The sequence below is a fragment of the Sorex araneus genome, chromosome 10 (genome assembly GCF_027595985.1).
Source record: "Sorex araneus isolate mSorAra2 chromosome 10, mSorAra2.pri, whole genome shotgun sequence".
NCBI lineage: Eukaryota > Metazoa > Chordata > Mammalia > Eulipotyphla > Soricidae > Sorex > Sorex araneus.
The window spans coordinates 14,608,157-14,631,500 of NC_073311.1; the positions used below are offsets into that span (position 1 = coordinate 14,608,157).

General features: G+C 40.4%; 1 protein-coding gene across 1 annotated transcript in view; it reads left to right on the forward strand.

Annotated features, from left to right (window-relative positions):
• The first annotated feature begins 4,854 nt into the window (after positions 1-4,854).
• The window catches only part of TPH2 (tryptophan hydroxylase 2), a 124,451-nt gene continuing 105,961 nt past the window's right edge, over positions 4,855-23,344 (forward strand). Inside the window, exons 1-5 of the mRNA XM_004602678.2 lie at positions 4,855-4,968; positions 7,513-7,665; positions 12,439-12,622; positions 12,733-12,833; positions 18,593-18,660. Of these exons, the coding sequence (XP_004602735.1) occupies positions 4,864-4,968; positions 7,513-7,665; positions 12,439-12,622; positions 12,733-12,833; positions 18,593-18,660 (611 nt within the window). The 5' untranslated portion in view covers positions 4,855-4,863. The remainder of the gene's footprint in view (positions 4,969-7,512; positions 7,666-12,438; positions 12,623-12,732; positions 12,834-18,592; positions 18,661-23,344) is intronic.

Genomic DNA, 23,344 nt, shown 5'->3' on the forward strand with positions numbered 1-23,344 from the left:
GAGTCTCTAGATCATTGTTCTTTGTTTTTTTAAAATTAACTTTCCCGCGACTGTCTTTTTTTCCTCTTTCATCTCCTTTCAAAACCATAATTTTTTTGGTTCTGTTGTTTTTGTATGATTCTTACGTGCATTAAAAATGAAAGGAGCTCTTTTTTCACTATATGTAAACTTTCTGGAGGGATCAAGGTTGTCAAATGGACACACTTAACGAGAAACATTCTTTTATACCTAGTATGTCTACATCTGTTGCCAACAATTTCTATACCCACACTCTCTTTAATTCCTCTGATTTGGGTTTATATCCTCTCCTGTTAAAACTGCACATTAAGGGGCTGGAGCAATAGTACAGTGGATAGGGCGCTTGCTTTGCATGCAGCTGACCCGGGTTCGATTCCCAGCATCCCATATGGTCCCCTGACCACCGCCAGGAGTGATTCCTGAGTGCATGAGCCACGAATAACCTCTGTGCATCGCTGGGTGTGACCCAAGAAAGAAAAAAAAAATCTGCACATTAAAATAATCGAGAATTTTTTCCCACTTGTTTATTAGTTTATCATTAGTTTACACAGAGTCAGAGATAGAGAGACAGAAGAGAGCACAGCAGCATACACAGAAGCAGAGCACAAAGGAGGAGATAGGGAGATAAGGAGAACCAGCCAGAGGAAGCAGAAAAAGAGAGTCAGGGAGTTGTCAGAGCAAGAAGCAGTCAGAGTCAGGATCCAGGGGGTCAGAGTCAGGATCCAGGGAAGAAGAAGCAGAGAACGGAAGAAAGAGTCAGAATCCAGAGAGTCAGAGAGAGAATGAGAATCCGAGGATCTGGGATCGAGGAATGAGGGGCTAGGAAGGAAGAGTGTGGGAGATGGGAGAGACGAGAGATTGAATAAATGACAACTAATCAGCAACCAGCTTGTTCCTCATTCTTCCTTCGCCTGCCCATCACCAACAGCCATCCTGATCTGGTCCATACACAGAGGCTCCAGAGCACCGAACTTGAGTGATGAGAGAGAGAGCCGCCCGAAGCCCACGAACACACATCACCCTTCTGCGCGCGTATTTTTTACAGCCAGGACTGTGCTACAATGTTTATAATATTTAACATATGTATATATACATATATATGTTATATATATGTTACACATATCACTGTATCACTGTCTTCCTGTTGCTCATCGATTTGCTCGAGCAGGCATCAGTAACATTTCCATTGTGAGACTTCTTGTTACCGTGTTTGGTATATCGAATACACCACAGGTAGCTTGCCAGGCTTTGCCGTGGGGTGAGATAACTCTCGGTAGCTTGCTGGGCTCTCTGAGAGGAGCGGAGGAACCGAACCCGGGTCGGCCGTGTGTAAGGTAAACGCCCTACCCACTGTGCTATCGCTCCAGCCCGTTACACATATATGTTACATATATTTTGTATATATATAGTACATAATATATATGCTGCCCTCAAAGCTTCCGTCCCTCTCGGAGAGCCTAGCAAGCTACCTGTGGTGTACTCGATATGCCAAAAACAGTTAACAACGACAGTCCTCATTCCCCTGATCCTGAAAGAGCCCCCAATATGCCAATCTGGCTACACTAGCATGTGACAGGGACGAATGGAGACGTTACTGGCATCCGCTCAAGCAAATCCATGAACAACAGGATGACGGTGATACAGTGATAGTTTACACAACTGTAGAATTTAGAGGTAACACCTCTATACACATTTACAGTTCTGTCAAAGTTCCAACACCATCCCACTGCTGACAAGACTTCTCTCCCCAATCCTCTTTCACACCTCTCTTCTCCCCAATCCTCTTTAACACCCCTCTTCTTTCCAGTAACCAACTGCAAGGTTTACTAAGCTTAAGAGTTAGTAAAAATGTCACCATTTACTGTTGGTAATTAGTTTCATAGCCAGATCTGATATCCTTCCTTTAGTTCTCATTCTCTTCTATTTTCCTGTATTATTTTATTTTATTTTTTTTGCAATGCCTTTTATTTTATTTTTTTTTTAAATTTTATCACCATGTGGAAAGTTACAGAGTTCTCAGGTTTATGTCTCATTTATACAGTATTCAAACACCATCCCTTCACCAGTGCCCATATTCCACCACCAAAATCCCCGGTATACCCCCCCGCCCTCCACCCCAACTGTATAACTGATGAACCTCACTTTATTTTCTCTTCACCTTGATTACGTTCCATATTTCAACACAAAACTCACTATTGTTGTGGAAGTTATATCCCCAAACAAGATAACCCTAATAAGGAGGCATTTGATAATTAGTTTTCCATTCAAAGATTGTATGTTTTCAGGTGTTAGAAAAGGTCGCGCGGCCGCTAACGCGGATCTGTCCCAGTCCCGAATCCTGGAGCCGTGTTAGTTGCTGCTCAGTGTCGCCAGGGTTCCATCTGGAGAAGGTGTGGTGGCGGCACCTCCTCCTTCCGGCCCCCCGGTGTTGCTGGCCCCGATTTGGGTCCGGAGCATTGTCCGGGCCGCGTTGCTCACCAGAATGCCTGCCGCTTCTCTGTGGATTGTGGCATGAAGATGGCGCCGAGGGTGGGTCCTCCTGTATTATTTTAATCATTGACTATAAATTTTCTCTCCTTAAAATTCCAACATCTTTGGAGGATCCATTTCAACTCACTGATCTTGTTAGCTGATGATTTCTTTTTCTTACTCGATCCCTAATTGAGAAAATCATCTATGGTTTAGTTCCAGGACTCTCGGTTACTTGCAAATTATTATTTCAGTTGTGGTATAAAACATAGGAAGTACAGCATAACCTTTATCATCAACCAAATTTTATTTTTGTGGTACCAGCAGTGGTCATGCCTCACTGTTTTGATGGTTCAGTAGTGTTAAGTATGTTCACATTGTTGTGTAAGAAACCTCTAGATTCCTTTGAAAAATAGGGGCCACACCTGACAGAGTTCTGCCCTCGGTGCTTTAGGGCTGTGTAATGCTGAGGATCAAAGTCAGGACTTGAACAGGCTAAGCGAGCTCTGCCACTAGAGTCCTATCTCCAGAACTGTTTCATTTTTGTAAGATTTATGTTCTGTATCCAAAGAACCCTGTGGGTCCCTTTCAGCTACCATTCCACTTTCTGTTCTTATGAATTTGACTAGATAGCATGTGTAAGTGGAATTATACTTCATTTACATTTTGGTGGCTATTTCATTAGCAAAACTTTCTTCAAGTTCATGTTACAAGTTCATGTGTCAGGATTGCTTTCCTTTTAATGACTGAATAATACTCCATTTAAAGATTGTGTCCTACTGTATTTATTCATGAATTAATCAATGAACTTGAGCTGCTGCCAACTTTTTGGCCATTGAGAAATGCTGTTATTAATATGGATGTATATTTACCTCTTTTGGTTTGTTTTTTTGGGCCACACCTGGTAGTGCTCATAGCTTACTCTGGACTCTGCTTAGGGATCACTGCCGAAGAGTTCAGAAGATCATATGAGGTTCTGGAGATTGAACCTGGATCGGCTACATGCAACACTAGCACTGAGCTGACTCAAGGATTCTAATATCTTGTTTAATTTTTCTTTGTCTTATTTTACTTGGGAGAGTTAAAGTTCTGCATTAGCTGTGATGATTAAAATACTCCTAAGAATTGGACCTGCTAATTTCTTTCTCACCCGACCCTAATTGCACATACGTGACAATGCGGTTAGTGCCTGTCTGTGCACTGTTGCTTGGATCAGTGGTACTGCATGGGCCAGCAGTGCTGAAGACTCCTAGGATCACCTTGGTGGTGCTCAGGGATCATCAGGTATAACAGATGGTACTCAGGAGCCTTGTAATTTCAGGGATCAAACTTGGGACTTTGCACATGCAAGTCATGTGCTCTGCCAATTCCCAGCCAAGAGGCTTCCATTTGGGTTTTCTAGCTTTGTAACCAAATAAGTACATTTGGTCAAGAGTTCCACTTTAAGGAGGGGGGTTTTATTTCTTGTGATATGGTGGACTTTACTACCTACTAAAGTTTGAACAGTAAGTATATCTAATTGATCTGTGAATTTCAAATTATTGACTTTGATCCAGTAATGGGGAGAGAGAGAAAGACTAGTAAGCATCAATATTATCAAAGGATTACTTATAAATAGATACTTATCTTCCTTTCTTTCTAAGAGAGTAAGATTCTATGGTTAGTATTTGAGCCTTATCTTTATGTCGTTAAATCAAAGCCTCACATTTCCTGTGCAGTACAGTGGCCTGAGCATCACCACATAGCGACATCACACGATTGAGACGCTTTTATGAAAGCCATCTCTCTCACGCATGCACGTGCACACAGTTATAACAAATTAGAGCAGAAAAGCTTATTAATGTAAAGAAAAAGAATGGTGCGGGGATTCAGCAGTGCTTTCCTTCTAATTATTTTCATTTCGGGAGGAAAGGAAGCACAAAATCCACGAGTTTATAGTCACCTTTTAAAGGATAAGGATGACTTGTCAGTAGAAGATTTGAAAGATGAGAGCTGACATCAGGGACAGATAGTTCTCTTAGAAATAACACCCCCATCTTGTATTGTTGTCTACCACCCACGCCCAAATGGCTACTCGACCTATGAAACAAATCACCCCACCAACACAGATAACCCCAGGCTTCAGATCTGTAATCTGGCTGCGGCCATCAGCAGCTAGAAATGAGTTTCTTTCTAATCAGCTTCCATCAGCCCTTAGTCATCCTTATAAAGGAACTGGGGAGGGGAGGATTCTCGCTGCTCTTTTTTCAGTCCCAGGGTTCTGGACAGTGCCCCGAGTGGGCTGCAGTTCTCAAGTCCCTTCTCCCAGGCACCACCAGGACAGCTGCTGCTCCACTAGTCCCCCTGCTGCAGAGGAAGAAAATTACACTGGGACCCATGCAGCCAGCAATGATGATGTTTTCCAGTAAATACTGGGCAAGGAGAGGGTTTTCCTTGGATTCAGCAGTTCCCGAAGAGCATCAGCTACTTGGAAGCGTAACAGTGAGTACTGAGTAGCTGGCACTAAGAGAGGTGTTTTCCAGGGTAGTGGCTTTATCCTTGCATCTGGTCACCTAGCATAGAGGGACCACATGCACCTTAACTCTTCCTCTCTCATCTGTCTGCCCTGCTTCCCTCCTGCCCTTTCCAGCCTGCCTTCTTTGCCCCATAAGTCGATGTTACTGATCTCTACTTGTTAAAACTTCTCTCCACAAAGTTTATAAATAGAAATGATATGAAACTAGTTTTGAACATCAATAGACTGTATGAACCAATGTTTCGTATCGTAGCAAACAAAAAGTGTCTATAACTTTTGAAAATTTAAGTTATTTCTATTATGCATGGCTAGGAATAGAGAGAAGTGAAATACATTTCTATGGTTCCTTCAAGATTTTGTTTCTTCTAGCTTCTTTTCATTGAAAATTTTGATCTTTAAAACACAATATTTTCTATTCTCGTGTACAGTGCTAGTTATTGGAGTTTTAAAAAATTCTGATTATTTTGAAAAGTTTCCTGTGTACCTTATTACTCCTTACCTTTTCAAAAGTAACACAACAATGGAGGATATACTATTTCAGCATTTGAAACAATTTTTGTACTTAAATACTAAAAAAATAATAAAGCATGTTTTTAAAAGATAAAAGGTATAGGATTTTAAAAGGATAGTGAAAATGTTTCTACATTTTATTTAAAATTTAAAATGGTTTGAAAACTATTAAGTGATATTTCATTAAAGTGCTGTCCGAGTTTATCAACCAAATCCAATTCAGTCTGTATCAAAGTTTTAATATTGTAGCTCCCAATATGTGCCAGAGGGTTATATTGTACTGATAGGTTATTATTGCTAAAAATGTTGAAATATAATCAGAGCAAGTTTGTGGAACTATTTAAATTAATTTGCCAAAACAGACCAGAAACATAAATAGATTTTTAAACATTTAAATATCATGAATATTTGGATGAGATATTATGCTGAGGAATTTTAAATAATGAACTGCTAGAAGGAAAATAAGGAACACTCTGTGACTAATGTATGACCCTTTTCATAGACAAAAATAATCTATTTAGAAATATAAGATTTGCATGTCTGTGTATTATATGGTGAGGTGAGGCAGATGTTGAGAATACTAAGACTTTAGAGTTTTTAATGACTAATACAGTCAAATGTCAATGTCTGCATAAACTTATCTCCCTTAACTCATAAATAATAAAATATTCATTTCCATGATATATAAATCTGTGAGTGAGACAATACAACATGTGAAAATAAAGTCAGTAGGGAAATCAGAGAAGACAAAGGTAAGTCACTATGCACTGGGTTTAGTAGGAAATGTACATTTCTCAGTTTCATGAAGAAGTAATATAATTGATGTAGTTGTACTATATCACTTTTTTGCCAGGAGAAGGTTCTCTGTCTACTTCATTAGCAAAAAACATACACAGAATTGTGCAATGTAACTTTACTTTTCCTGTCAAGTAAATTTACATCTTTTTATTCTGCATTTCTGACAGAGTAATCTGAATTTATGGAATCTGCCATTTTTACCTTTAGCCAATAAGACTAATAGTCTTACTTCATAAGGTATCATAGTATCTTAAATTATTAATGATGTTTCTTAAATTTTACTTTATGCTCCTAATTATGATCTCTCCCTCCCTCCCTCTCTCCTTTCCTTCCTTTCCCCCTCCCTCCCTCCTACCTCCCTTCCTTCCTTCCTTCCTTCCTTCCTTCCTTCCTTCCTTCCTTCCTTCCTTCCTTCCTTCCTTCCTTCCTTCCTTCCTTCCTCCTTGTCTTTCCTCTTACTCTGGCTAAATTTTATTAACACTTCTTAGATAACATCTCTTGATACGGATGGTCACAATGGGATAAAACCCTTTATGTTGGATTTTTGCAGATAAACTCACCTACATCATGTGTATCTCATTGCAGAAAATAAGGTTACTAGGTTCAGTGCATGTCCTGACACATTGTGGAATGGAAAAAATATATACATATATTTGTATATATGCACCAGAAACATATATATTTGGTGCTGGAAATCAAACCTAGGGCATCATCCATGCAATGCTCTACCTCTGAATCACATACTCAAGCTTCAAACATTTGGTTTAAAGATTAAATTGAAATAAAATTATTATTGTGATGAATGTTTTGTCTTATTTTCATATATTTTGTAATTAATATAATTTGCTATGATTCAATAGATTTCATTTTATAAAATAAACCTAGAAAGGAAGGCAGAAGTTAATTCAACCTTATAGTTCATGATGGTCAGATTTCTGTTGCTATTAAAGTGGAGCAAATCTTATTCCCCTTTCATTTCAACCACCGGATGATATTTGAGGGCACTGAAAAATAGCATGTAAGAGTAAATTAGACTAATATTTATGATGAACAATTGTGGGTGACATGGCACTTTCTCATTTCTATGATAGCTAGGGCTTCCAGCAAATGAATGGAGTTCTGAATGAATCCTATATTTAGTTATTAAAAACTCTGGATTCCTAACGAATGTTTTCTCTGTGTGTGTCTCTACCTTCTTGAAGCTCAATAAAGCTAACAGCAGCAAAAATGATGATAAAAATGTTAATAAGGGAAACAGTAAAAGTGAAACTGCTTCAGAAAGTGGCAAGACGGCTGTTGTATTCTCCTTGAAAAATGAAGTTGGAGGATTGGTGAAAGCACTGAAACTCTTTCAGGTGAATGTAAACTATCATTACATCATTCCAAAAGTCACTGTGTGCCTGGTTCAAACCTGTCTTCTGTACTGATGCATGACTGAATAAATTGCCAGATAATATGTTGAAAAGCTCAAAGAAACCAAATTTCATAAGGCCTTGCGAGGAAAGTGTTTGCCAAACAGTGAAATAAGCACATTTGTGTGGACTGTTTTATTAATTCAGAGTAGCCCATTAGTAATTTTGCAGACTGTTGGCAGGTGGGGAAGCCAGTAATTAAAAAATGTGATCCTCACACCTGGAAATGCAAACACAAAAAGAGCCAAACAGGGTATCTTTAAATATCAAGAGCATGATTTGATTTGTTAACATTTGAGTTGTCCTAGGAGTACATTTTTGCATAAAATGAGATGCATGAGTATAGGTATTCCCTGAAGCCTCACTGCTTCACGAATTTAATGCATCTTTAAAATTTTTATATTATTCATTCTTTTGTTAACTTTATTGGTAAGGAGACTACTTAAGTAGGGAAATTCATCTGACCCGCTTAGATTGTAGAGCCAGCTAAGAAGGTAGCTAATAGAGTTGGAGTACGTGCATTGCAGGTGGGAGTATTACCTTCAGTCTCCCTACATTGCTAGCAATGCCCTCACCCCAGCAATGCACAGAGCCACCCCAGGAGCAACTTCCAGACATCACTGGGTGTGGCCCCAGAGGCAAAAAAATATGAATAGATAAAAAAGGAAGTAGGAATCTGGTCTTATATCCAGTAAAACTAGGTGTAACAGTACACATATATTTAGTGTGTTTTTTTCCCTCTCCATCTACGTGGTGCCAGGGATAGACCTCAGGACCTCATACATGCAAGGAATGTGTTTTGTTGTTGAGTCTTATTCCTGGCCCTAATACAATACTTTTAAACATATGAGCCACTCGACTTACATCCAAGCTAAGGCTGATTCTCTCTTTCTTTTGCAAGGGGGATCCACACCTGGCGGTGCTCAGGGCTTACTCCTGGCACTTTGTGCTCTGGGATCACTCCTGGCAAGCTCATAGGAATATATGGGATGCCAGGGATCGAACCTGGGTCAACCACATCAAGGCAAACGCACTCTCTGCTGTACCGTTACTCTAGTCCCTGGTTCTCACAGTCTGTTGTAAAAGTGCAGTAGCCCTTCCTCATGCCCAGATGTGGGGCTGTGGGAGAAGAGCAGGGTGGAGGGGGAGGGTGGGGAAGCCTAAAACAACCTTCTTGCCAGGTCACCCCTGCTGACTCCCTTCCCCTTCAGAACCGCCTATCCTTACATTGGTTTGGGGCCTCCGGCTGTTGTTCAGGGTGTTAGTTAAGGGGCTTCTTCTCTCTGTGTGCTGCCTTCAGCAGTGACACAGTGGAAGGATGGTCGGGATTGCAGTCAGGGAATCAGGTGTGTGTCTCCTGGCTTGGCTAATCGTTAGCTGCTTCCTAGATTTAATTTCTTCATTTGTGAATGAGCAGCGTTAATCCCGACCTAATAGGGTTGTTGTGATGAAATAATATGAGTGAAAGTGCTTTAAAGTGCACAGACACAAGGCATTATTGTGATGCGTCTTTAATGACCATAATGGGGGAATTAACAGCCTGCTTGGCAAATATTTCCTTGTTCTCCTTTGACCTTGAAGAGAGGATCAGCTACCATAAACAGTGGTAATGGAAATCTGGGGAAATATTTTACACATAATTATATCATCCAGCACTGTCTCTATATAGTGCCCAAAGGCAGGCCAATTCAATTAGACATCTGGGTGCAGTGATAAAGTCCCTGGAGAAAGGGTTAGCAGGCTGGAATTTTCAGCTGGCCATCAGCTAGTCATGGGGTCTTAGCTAAGCCACTTAACCCATATGGACCTCAGGTTCTTCATCTAAAAATATCTGCTCTGCTTCCACCAAAGGACATTAAAAACCCAACGTGACATGATGTGTGTGAAGATTCTTCAACCTTGAACTTAATATTAATTTTAACCTTTTTGTCAGCCAGTTAAGAAAGTGTGTCTTTAGTGCAAAGGTTAATAAAAGCAGAAATAGAACATTTAGTTTTCTGGTCACAGAACTGGTTTCTTTATTTAGAGGAAGATGTTGTTTGATTTTATCTCACATTGGCCTTGGAAACTACCCAGCCTAACTCCTTTCCTAAAATCTCTAAGCACCCCGAGGATTCTGTTTGAAAGCATCTCACAGTCAGTGTATACCAGTCACAGTTCCAGGGAGGGTATCTGCTTATTTGTGGCTAGGTTAGAATTAAGAGGAGAACTTAGTTTTGACTTAACTTGGAAGAAGAAGACAGCATAATGGGGAGAAATTTAAACCTTTTATTTTAATTTTTTAATATTTTATTAGTGAATCACCATGAGACAAAGTTATAGACTTACAGCTTTTCATGCTTACGTTTCCGTCATACAATGATCAAGTGCCCATCCCTCCACCAGTGTCCATTTTCCACAACCAATGGTCCCAGCATCCCTCCCACCATCCCCACCCTATCCCCTTAACCCCACCCTGCCTTTGTGGCAGGGCATTTCCATATGCTCGCTCTCTCTTTTTGTGTATTAAGTATTAAACCATATTTTTAAGGTTTAAATATTAAGTTTTTAAGGTTTAAATATTAAGTTTAATACTTAATACCTTTGCTACAGAGGTATTAAGTATTAAACCTTATTTTTAAGCATTAAATTTCCCCCTCCCTCACATGCCTTATGTGGACCAGTGGGATGTGGACCATTCTGGGAAATGATGATTATAATAAATTTTATATTATTTATTAATATATATGTATACATATGTATGTATACATATTCATATATGTATATGTAGGTATATATGGTTTCAGGGTCACACCCAGTGGTACTCAAGAATTACTCCTAGCTCTCCATTTGACCCAGCAATACCACTCCAGGGAATATACCCCGGAGAAGCAAAAAGGTATAGTAGAAATGACATCTGCATTTCTATGTTCATTGCAGCACTGTTTGCAATAGCCACAATCTGGAAAAAAACAGAGTGCCCAAAAACAGATGACTGGTTAAAGAAACTCTGGTACATCTACACAATGGAATACTATGTAGCTGTCAGAAAACATGAAGTCATGAAATTTGCATATAAGTGGATCAACATGGAGAGTGTCATGTTGAGTGAAATGAGTCAGAAAGAAAGAGACAGACATAGAAAGGTTGCACTGATATGTGGAATATAAAGTAACTGAGAGGTACAAGCTTGCAATGATTCAATTTCTGGCAGATATTTCTCTGGACTTAGTTACTAAAATACTAAAATACGAAAATCCAAAACCGTGTGGCTGCTAGTGTGGCTGCTTGACCTCATACCTCTTCATTCTCAGCAATGGAAAACAAATTATCAAATGCTTCCTTTACAGCAGGTCCAACTTTAGGGGGGAGAAACTCCAAATAGTAATAGTGAAGATTTTTTTGTTGAAATATTGAATGTAATAAAAATAAAGTAAAAATAATGTGAAAATTTCAGTTACACAGGCAGGGTGGAGGGCTGGGGAGGTGGGGGGGTGAGGGGAGTTATACTGTGATCGTTGGTGGTGGAATATGTGCACTGGTGAAGGGATGGGTGTTTGAGCATTGTATAACTGGGACTTAAACCTGAAAGCTTTGTAACTTTCACATGGTGATTCAATAAAAGAATAAATTAAAAATAAAAGAAGCCAAAAAAAACAAATAAATGAGAATGACTTCACCAAAAGAGGTAAATTCAATGTAAATGAATCAATAAAGCAGACATATTTCATATGAATGCTATTAGCAATACTTATAATATGGATGATTGGTGCATTGTTTGGATGCCATTCGGAGCTTATCATCTTCCTCCTGCATGCCATTTTGTGAAATTCATTTGTTTCTATTACTGTCAGAAATAAAACTGTTGTAAATGAAGAATTTTTAAAAGATCAAAGTCACTTTTAATAATTCTTCAATTTAAATCCAAGGACAATTGCATTTGATTTCTTTCAGTTGTTCTATTCTGAGCATCTCTAGATTGCAGAATTCTTGGATGACATCTTCAGAAAGTCATCTCAAGAAATTTGGTTTAAGAGAATCAAAATTTATGATGAAATACAAATAAGACTGAAATCATATATGATATATAATTGCATATATATCATATATATAAAACATTTTGTTCTAGAGTTTTTCTCAGATACATGAAATAAATGTAGTTTTCCTATGTGTATATATATATAAAAAAGAACTACTCCTAGCTTTTCACTTAGGGATCACACCTGGCAGGGGATGGGGGACCATATGAGATGTTGGGGATTGAACCTAGGTCTGCTATGTGGAAAGCAAGTGTCCTACCTGCTGTACTACTTCTCTAGCCCCTCATGTGATTCTTTTTTTTATTGTTTTATTTTGGGGCCACACTGGCTATATTCAGGGCTTACTCCTGACACTGCGCTCAGGATTCTTGAAAAGGCTGAGGGGACCATATGGTGTGTCAGAGATTGAATCCATGCTGGCCGGTTGCAAGGAAAGTGCCTTGTCCTCTGTACTATCTTTGTGACCCCTTCTTTTTATATTCTTGAATACCCCTTCATTTTATAGACAGATCCTCCAGGATCTGTTTCTATGAGCAAACACATGGTCAGGAGCATTTTCATGTTTGAGATAAACAAAGGAGGAGGAATTTGTTATTTTCCTCCTTCGTGGACACATGATACTTTGAACAAGGATAGAACTTGGAATTCCTATCATTATACCCAGAAGGTGGTTCAGAGATTTGCCCTGTTTTCACAGGAAAAGCATGTCAATATGCTTCATATTGAATCCAGACGATCCCGAAGAAGAAGTTCAGAAGTTGAAATCTTTGTGGACTGTGAGTGTGGCAAAACAGAATTCAACGAGCTCATCCAGCTGCTGAAGTTTCAGACCACAATCGTGACACTGAATCCCCCGGAGAACATTTGGACTGAGGAGGAAGGCAAGGCTGCGTTTTACTTGTTGGGTGATTTTTGCAATCGGACAAATGTTGCATGGGGGAAAATACAATCTGTGAGCTAATGTTTTGAACCTGCACTGTGCTTTCAACAGAGCTAGAGGACGTGCCCTGGTTTCCCCGGAAGATCTCTGAATTAGACAAATGCTCTCACAGAGTTCTCATGTATGGATCTGAGCTGGATGCCGATCACCCAGTAAGTGGCCCATAGAATCCATTTACATGTGCTCTCTCAGCTCCACCCATTGCTATGCAGTGTCCCATGTTATGTGCTGTAAAGCTTTATTGTCGAGCAATTCAGGATTTTTTCCCCTGTAACTGAACAGATTTTCAAATGATAAAGCTTCCTAGTACATATGCGCTGGCTGGAAGCAGGTTAGAAGGATGGCATTTCCATACAGCATTTATTTTTAAAAGGGTTGGACAGAGAGGAGCTTTGAAACCTTGGAGAATATGTCTGTAGAATGAGATAGGCTGAAATATGCTTGCAGATGGTGACCCTTGGAAAAACGAGGAACTGAAATTGATGACCCTTTTGGGAAACTAGGGAGGACTAGGCATTATGGAGCTTAGTGAGAGAATAAAATTCTCCTTTCTATTTTCTTTGACTGGAGGTAGTTAAGGAGTAGAGTAATGGAAAGCGCCCCAGTCTCAGTGGAAAGGCAGCGATTTTTAGAATAAGGCCGCTTGGAAGATGCATGTATCTCTTCCTGCTTCTCCTCTAAATCCATCTACCACCCTCTCTCCTCCACTCCAATAAAAATGACCACCTTTAAAGAAATATGATACTTAGGTAAGCCTTTCCCTTTATTCCCACTCTCCCTCTTTACATCAGTTTTTATTGGACACAAGAGACCTGGAACTTCTTTATGGTCAGAATGAACTGCAGTTAATAGTCTGGGAGAAGTAAGCAATGCACTCATTCCTTACAAGCATTCCCTCTACCCCCTTGGCCCCATGGTAACCCTGGTGTAAAAACGGAGAGATAAAAGGGGGAAGCACAGGAAGATCACTCATGCTTATGGGAGGGCTTTGTGGTCTCAGGGTAATGGTTTCTGTATATTCATTTCATTCAAGTGGAGGAAACCCAGAAATCCAATCCTGAGCAGCAGAGAACAACTTGGAACAAGTCTCCACTTAAGTTTCAGATCCTCTGATTTCAAGGAACCTGTTAACTGCTATAGTTATCTGATAACTGCTATAACCTTCAATCTAGCCAGTCTTTTGCACAGCAAACCAACTCCTGTCAATCTGCAGCTTACCAAGCAAGTGGTCAGACAGAAAGAATTTGGTTATCAAAAGTCCAGGTTCACTCAAAAGACGTGGTATGCTGTATGTGCCAGTATGGCCTAATTTTTCAGGAAAAAAAAATCCATAGTTCTTAACAGGTACATTTCTAGAATATTAGCAAGAAACTGTCACTGTCACTGTCAAGGTCATCCTGTTGCTCATCAATTTGCTTGAGTGGGCACCAGTAATGTCTCCATTGTGAGACTTGTTGTTACTGGTTTTTAGCATATCGAATACACCATAGGTAGCTTGCCAGGGTCTGTCGTGCGGGTGAGATATTCTCAGTAGCTTGCCGAGCTCTCTGAGAGGAAAAAACTAAAAAACAAAACAAGACAAAACCCAACCCTTTATAATAATACTCTACTTACTTCTCCCTTTGCTACCACCAGAGGAGTCAAGTTGAGCAGAAGGGTTTGATTTGTGAGAACAGCAGTAGTAGGACCTGCCCAGACACGCCTCTTGGCTTGCAGGATGACCTTGGACAAGCCTCTTTACCTACACCTTAAATTCTTTTTGTCTTTTTGCTTTTTGGGTCACACCCAGTGATGCACAGGTCTTACATCTGACTCTGCACTCAGGAATTACTCCTGGTGGTGCTTGGGGGACCATATAGGATGCCGGGGATTGAACCCGGGTAGACCACATGCAAGGCAAATGCCCTCCCTGCTATACTAACACTCAAGCTCCCTACACCTTAAATTCTTGATGTAAAAAAGTGAAAATAAAATTCTTATTGACTTCAAAGGGATGTTAGAAAATTCTACTTAATAAAACAATTGGAAAGAATTTTGGCAAGAGTAAAAATGTTTCATCCTGACAACAGAAATGCTGTATTAAATCATTCAGATCAATGATTGGACAGTAAAGGATTTCTCACTAACCTTCTATTTCCTAATGCTCCTTTCAGTCCAGTTTGAAAATTACTCAAACTGGAAAAAGGGGGTCAGCTATTTTAACCACCCAGCCACAGGAACTGAGATGACCTTGCTGTGAAAACTGTATTTCTGTACCCAGTGCAGATTTTACAGTTATTAATTTGGTCCCATTATTCCTAATTATAACCACCTTATGATACCGTTTTTTTATTTTCTGCACGTCCACTTGAAATAACTACAAGTTCTTAGCAGTCTCTTATCTCACTTGTCTTAAAAAACCCACATAGATTTTTTTGTTAAGTGCATTTCATGTTCATTGTGCAAAATTTAATATCAGCAAGTTGATATTTTATTTTGAAATTTTTAAATCTCTTAATAAATAGGTGTTTCATGTTTCAGAAAAAAAGCATTTTCTGGAACATGCCTTTTCTTTGTTAAATTAGTAGTTGTTAAGTTGATATTTTAAATTTGTTGTTATTTGATGAGTATGGAAAGAGTTGTCTAAGTGTTTTTGTGGGTGTTCCTAGAGAAAAATTCTGGTACCAAGACAAGAATGATTATATTATAATGGCTCAGAGGGACTTGGAAAATTCTAATATTGCAACCGGGCTGGACTGGAGCAATAGTACACCGGGTAGGGCATTTACTTTGCACATGGCCGACCTGGGTTCAATTCCTCCATCCCTTTCGAAGAGCCCGGCAAATTACTGAGAGTATCCCACCACACAGCAGAGCCTGGCAAGCTACCTGAGGTGTATTCGATATGCCAAAAACAGTAACAACAAGTCTCACAATGGAGACGTTACTGGTGCCCACTCGAGCAAATTGATGAACAATGGGACAACAGTGCTACAGTGCTAATATTGCACCAAAGTTGACCTATTTGAGGGTTGTGCCTTGAGTGCCAACATACATTTAGTACTTCCAGGTGTGAACTGGTCTTCTGTTCCCCTGGATTTAAACTGATCCAAAGGGTGGGTATGCAGCATTTACTTCAGACACTGAGGGCCGCCAAATTTTGTAAATATGTATATAATGTATATGCATGATGCCCAGTCCAATTTAGATCTCACATAAACAACAAATCATATTTTTTTTTCTTAGCTTGAGCATGCTACAAATATGCAGGCCGTCCTGTAATCTGGTAACCTTCTCCCTGACATCAGTCCAGAATGAATAGCCAAGGTTGGCTCTGCCCCCATTGTAATCGCTAGTGTAGTTAGCTAGCTCGCATCCCTGTGTCATTTTGCCAGTCCAGAGTTCAATCCTGGAAGCGCTGGAGTGCCCACAGCATTTGGGTAATCACCAGCACACTAGACTAATGAGGCATGATGAGCAAATCACTCTCTTTGCATGCCTGGAAAAGGTGCAGGTGCTTGCTGGGAGAGACATTTGAGATTCTTCAGGAAACCCAGTAGATTATGATACGGTTGCCATGGTGTCTGGCTTGGCAGGAACTAGGGAACAGATGTGCTTTTCGCGAGATTCTTTATCTTTTGTCATGGTTTGCTTCCTTTTTGAGTATTAAAGGTGCTTAGAACTCTTCGGTCTTAGCTTCCAGGTTGCCTGATAAGGCCACAAGGGAAGCAACTAGAGCCTTGAAGCAATGATCCTGTCTGGTACTGTCTGGGACCTTTTCTCAGGTCACACAGACCCACTTGTAAATATGGTAATCATAGTCAGGCAATTTGTATGTACACGTTTGAAGACTTAACAAGACTTTTTTTGTTTTGTTTTGTTTTGTTTTGTTTTGGGGGCTATACCTGGCAGTGCTCAGGAATTCTGACTCTGCACTCGGGAATCACTCCTAGTGCTTCTCAGAGAACTATATGGGGTGCCAGGGATTGAACTCGGGCTGGCCACATGCAAGGCAAACACCCTGCCTGTTGTACTATCTCTCTGGTCCTAAACAAACATTTTTTTTTCATTTTGGGTCACACCTGGCGATGCACAGGGGTTACTCCTGGCTCAGCACTCAGCAATTACTCCTGGCGGTGCTCAGGGGACCATATGGGATGCTGGGTATCGAACCCAGGTCGGCCGCGTGCAAGGCAAATGCCCTACCCACTGTGCTATCGCTCTAGCCCCCTAAAAAAGCATTTTTAACCATAGTTAACACACACACAAACATACCCCAACTTTCAATTTATAAAGAAGAAAGTGCTAGCTTTTAGGATAGGGATGTTTAATTTCTGCAGGGTACTTCAAAATCTTCTATTACCAACTTTTTAATCTTGAGATAAAGGTTGTAGGAATTCTTCATATCTGACCAATAGTCATTTATGTGAAGATTTCTATCCTTGAGTTCTGTTCTGTTTCACCAGATGAGAGGCTGGTATGATTTTCTAATGATTTTAAGGTTCCTTTTCAATAGCCCACCATGTAGAGAAGTGTTAATTGTTGCAGAGGTATCAAGGTATTGGTGGACTGGCCCCCTTTTTTTTTCATGGAAAGCCCATGATCCCAGTGGCTGTTTTTATTTTATTTCTTTATATTCTGTCTGGATCCATTCTCAGAGTGATCCCTGCTTGGCTCACTAGTTACCCTTTGGCTTGAGAAGGTTGCTGAGGTTTGAAGTTAAATGGAAACAATTCCACTGAATTGTCATAATTCCTCTGAGCTTCCAGCAGTTTGATGAAACAACTCCTGAAAGAATTGGTAGTCTGTAAGTACCTGAAGGTGAAGGAAAATGGAAAGTCTGTTGGGAAGAGGAAAGATTCTTGAATAAACCAGAAAGTCCTCTCAGAAGGATTCCTCTTGACTGAAGAATGACAGACAGAATTTTCAATTTCCCAAGGGCATGATCATGGAGACAAGGCTTGAAGTTGGCTGAAGACTAATTCACATCATAGGAATTCAGAGTGGAATGGAGCTAACATGCTGTCGTGGGCCTGAGTTACTTGTGATGGCTTTTCTATTGTGTAGCTGTGTTCATTATAACCAGCAAAATCTCTCTAATTTGTACCGATTTGGGCATTTGGTGATTATTATGAGTAAGGGGATACTAATTTATTTTGTTTTATTTTGGGGGGGTCTTCCAAGCAGTGCTCTCAGTAGGCCCAGGTCCCCCCCCACCCCCCCCACCCCGCCCACCTTGCAACTCTTGGCCGAACAATAGGGGCTCAATGCCAGGGCCCAATTGTGCAGTGTTGCTTTGCCAGATCAGAGGTTGCAGGCCCGCACAAGTGTCTCTTCAGAAGCCACACATGGGAAGGGTTTGGGGCCTCCAGTGTGGTATTTGATGATGCTGGGAGTGGCAGTGGGGGGCTGGTGGGAGAGGGAACCATGTAGTGCCACAGATCACACCAGGATTGTCTGTACACAAGTCATGAAAACCCTCCTGCTTCCTCTCTGGTCTGTGAATAATAGAATTTTAAATATGTTTATTGTCCATTTACACGAAGCAATTAAATTTAAGCTAACCTATTGAATAACCATGTTAAAGAGACTAGTTTTAATGACAGGATAAGATGAGTTTGTGATCGAGAGCAATTACATGTAGATTATAATTGAGACCCAAAAGAAATATCGGTTCACAAAATCAGTTTGCTTAACTAAGCCATTCTGCCTACTTTGCAGAAAGGCAAACATCACCTGCATTCTTGCACAGCACAAATTTAATGAGGTTGTATTGTAAGCAGATCCAGTGCTTGGGCTGTTATCCCAACGGCCGTCCAATGACAATATTAACACCCGAAGGCCCGATGAAAATCACAGTGCTTTTCTCTTAGGTTTTCCAGATGTAATTTTTGGGCCCTCTTAAATCATTTAATCTCTTTTTTTGTTTAAGGGATTTAAGGACAACGTCTATCGGCAGAGAAGAAAGTATTTTGTGGATGTGGCCATGGGTTATAAATAGTAAGTACCTGTATAACTCTTTCCTGCAACTTGTTACTGGCTAGTTAGGAAAAACACATGCTATGTTAAAAAGACCTGTCTTCTCTTCACTTTAACTTTTGCAGAAGGCAGACGTGAACATTTTAAACACTCGCAACTCCATGGGCTTTAAATGCCAACCCTGATGTTTGACATCCAGGTATAATTGTAAAATAATGAGACTTGCAGGCCACATACCGAGTGCTACATTTTCACCATTGTGCCAACTGCTCGAAAAAGGCAACGGGGCCATTTCTGTTCACTCTTCAGGGCCTGAAAAATGTGTTTCCATTTTACTTCTGACTTGACTTTTCAGTAACCCACTTCCATGTCTTAGCTTGCCAGTGGAAGTAGTGAATACAGAAAAAATGGTAGAAAAGACAAAGCAGCTTCCATAGAAATATGTTTGCCTTACTTGGAAAGGGGAATTTCCTGTAGCTAAAGCACATATGGAAGAGTCTCATCCCCAGTTAAGGCCTGGGTTGGGATGAAATTAGAGAATCAGGCATGGGATCAACACTGAGCTTTGAGCATGGCGCTAATGGTCGAGTGACAAGCTATTTGTGATATAGGGGTTCATGTGATGTTAAAATTTTTGTTTTAAAATAAATTTATTATCATCAAATCCTCTTTTTGTATTTCAAATTTGTATTTTGTCTATCAAATTCTCATCTTTCAGGTGAGAAGGGGTCACAGTGGAGAAAGTTTAAGAGGTCCTGATATAGCTGAGACTTGGTGGGAGCTTGACCCTGAGACCTTCTGGGTGTGGCCCTTAAAACAAACCTGCTCCGTCAGGCCCCCTCCAAAGGATTTACTCCATATTGTTTCACAGATCTTCCACCAAGGTCATGAAGACATTGAGGGGCCCTTAGCAAGAGGATGGTGGTACAGATCTTTGAGGGCTTTTGATCTGTCCATACGACATGTGTTTTGCAGCCTCTTCTTTTAGACAAAACAGATAACAATATTTTGTATATAGATGCTATTTGTAAAGTATTATAAATAACAACATGTATGCATATATATGTATGTATACATATACATATGTATATTGCACATATATAGTGACTTTTTGGGTCACACCTAGGGATGCACAGGGGTTACTCCTGGCTCATGCACTTGGGAATTACTCCTGGTGGTGCTCGGGAGACCATATGGGATGCTGGAAATCAAACCCGGGTCCAAGGCAAGTGCCCTATCTGCTGTGCTATTGCTCCAACCCCTGCATATATTTTATATGAAACATTTTGTTGGTTTAGGTTGTAATAGTTTATAATAATAATAGATTTGATCATTCACTCTATTTTTGGGACAAAGCTCTAAAAACCTTTACAATTTCCTAAGTGAGGAGCAGCACTAAGATTTTGAGGAGGCTTAAGTTAATGTGATAACTTTTGGACCATACCTAAGAATAGAAGTTGTTTCTGGAGGCTCTGACCTTGTGATTAGAAGACTCAACTTTTCAGGCTCAATGGTAATTCATTCCCCCACCTCTGGTAGCGGAAAGGGGCTGGAGATGGAATCAGTTGCCAATGGCAAATGCTGTAATTAATCAAGACTATGTAATGAAGTTGTCAGAGAAATTCCAAATGACAGGATTAAGCAAACTTTTCGGTTGGTGATTTCACTGAGATTCAGGGAGAATAGCTTGTCTGAAATGCCATAGCTGTCCTATGCTTTATCTCCTTGCGTTGTTCTATGCATTTCTTCCATCTGACTGTTCCTGCATTAGGACCTTTTATAATAAACTGGCAACCTAGTATGTGAAAGTTTCTCTGAGTTCTTTGAGCTGTTCTGGCAAATGAATTACGCCCAATGAGTGTGTTGAGGGAACCGCTGATTTGTCTTCTATCAGTTAGGACCACAAGCAACAATCTGAGCTTGTTACTGGTAATTTGAAGGCAGCGGGGGGTTTGAAGTACGTCAAAAAAGTCCCACTTATAGGACTGGACTCTGGTTCCACGGAACCTGATGTAAACAGTGTTAGAATGAGTTTAATTATAGGACACTAAGCCACTGTGAAAAGAACAACTTGTGTAGGGGAAATACTGTCCACTTTGGAAACTGTGTCCAGGAACCCAAAAGAATAGTGATGAAGGTATTAGTTAAAACATTACTTATTCTCTTGATAGAACACAGAGACTGCACAAGGGCAAGGCTGATATTGGGGTAACACTAATAGAGTTGGCATATAAGGATAAACCTATTTCAAGGAACTCTAGTATTGGGCAGCTTAGCTCTAAAGAAAATATATTTATATGAAAAGAAAAGATGCATAGTCTAAACTTTATGGAGGGTAAGGTTTTTAATGTGCTAAATATTGGCAGTTGCCAACTTCTTCTTAACAAAGCATAAAATTGAGATGTGTTATCTATGGGGAAAAAAAGTAGAATTTATTAGTGAAAATGGTGGGGAAGGACTGGAGAGAGAGTAATGCCTTGCATATAGCTGACTCTGATTGCATCCCAAACACTGAATATGGACCCTAGCACCACCAGGAGTGACCCTAAGCACAGAGCCAGGATATTCCTTGAGCAAAGCCAAGTTTGTCCCACCCCAAAAAGAAACCACCCTCACTCCCAAAACAAACCAAACAAAAAAAGAGAAAAGAATGTTAGAGATCTTATAGATGGTGCTGGATCATATCAAGATCTGGTTCCCTATTTAAAGCTGGGACAGTTTTAAACTCAAGGAACCTGACTCTTGGTTACTAAATGCTCAAAGACCAATTTCGAACTTTACAAGTAGAAACTATTTTCATTTGACTCATAAAACTCTGCCTGTTGTCTTGATTTAGAGATGCAAATTATAACTTGAAGGTCATTTGGTGAATTTAGAGTCAAAGCAAATAGTATTTAAATAAGAAAATTTGGAACGTAAGGAACATTCTTTCCCCTGGTCAGTCAGTCCAGACTGACTGCATAGGACAAAGTGTTGGAAAACTGGGGTATCGAAATAAGACAATCTGGGGTTGAATTTTGGCTCCTCTGATTGGTGAGCCTCACTGTGCCCCCATTTTTATTCTAGGGAGTATATTTCACAATATATTGTGGGGTTGCAGTAAGAATTACAAAAGAAAACAAACATGCTGTGCATAGCACACTTTCTGGCACACAGTCAGTGGTTCTGAGAGTCAGCTATTAGTATTATGTCCCTCCTCCACTCCTTTCCCAAATGCTCTTTCAGTTTTGGGTTGGTTTCTCATTAAATTCTGAGCTGTTAGCAGCATTGTTTCTGCCGTCATCCTAACAAATACTGTAGCTCAAATCTCCCTACCAGACTCAGCTTAGAAGAGATTCCTTCCATGTTTTCATGTAGAGCCGGTGTAGGTACTGACTCCCTTTCGTGTTGCTCAGCATCCTTCCTTATGGAGTGATTTCATAGAACGCAGTCATAGTCCCACAGGTCTGCTTCTGTGTGTATGTGTGTGTGTATTGCATGTGTATGAAGCTACAGCGGATCTCTAAGTGGCCTTGGATATTTCCTGTAAATGGACAGTCAGGAAGCTTCACTCTCAGGAGTGGTTACATCTGGGAAACACAAATTCAGTCCTTGTGGTTAGCCGAGAAAAGCCATCACTCCTTAGTGACTCCTTCCTTTCATTCTGGCTGTGTGGTGGGTTCTCTGATTCTGAGGGTGGGCTAGGGCCTGACAGTGTGAGCCTGGGTGCATGCGAGCAGGGTCTTTGCAAGTGCTCTAAGGCATGGGCAGGGCTGGGCCTTAGGTCCTAACAAATCCCTATTAGGCCTATCTTAGCATGGACTACCTTCTTGAACCGTCTGCTTCAGTTTGTTATGCATTACAGAATGTTTCCTTGCAGTTTGCAGCAATAAAAAATGCAGTGGCTAATTGACATGGATATTTCTCTACTGACTTCCTGACTGTGTGATGGAGAAAATATATCAATACAAAAATTGCTTTAAAGTAAGCTCACTTGAGTGGTTTCTGGCTGTGCACAATGATTTGATTTTCCAACCCAAGGCTTGGAACCAGTAGTATGAAGAGCAGACAACTTGAAATTGAGGTGACCCTGAAAAATCTAGCGTGGAGGTCTCTACAAATAGAGTTTGGTGATACAATTAGGGACAATTCTGACATGGAAAGAACAATTCCCTGTTGATAAATGATCACAGCTTTCTGGACACCAAGGAGAAGTCAGACACATAGTCACACGTTAGATGAAGATGGAGTACAGATGTTTCAGAACTGTAGTTGGGATCATCAGGATGTGGTGTGAGTCATCGGAAGGCAAGGAAGCGGAAGGCTAAGAGACGGAGTATAGAATAATGCATATATATTGAGACCATGTCCGAGAGGCCCTCTGGGGCATTTGTGTTGGATACTATATTTTCTATGATAGTTCTTGAAAGGACAAAGTAGGAGGAAAGGATCAACATGAGCAAAGAAAAATTTAAAAAAAAAATTCACTCTCTGATGAAAAAACAGCAGGCTCCAAGCCCGTGTTACCATGGACCCGAAAGAGCAGCGCAAGCAGGGAAAGTGTCAGCACACTGAGAACTGTCAATCGGTGCCACTCAGACGCTCTCTGATTGACAGCGCTGCCGAGAAGCATGATTGATTACCCAGAGGTCCGCAGCCGCCTGCAGACATGCCCGAGCTGCATGGCCGCTAGCATCAGGGAGGCCTAATTGCCTCAGCAATAATA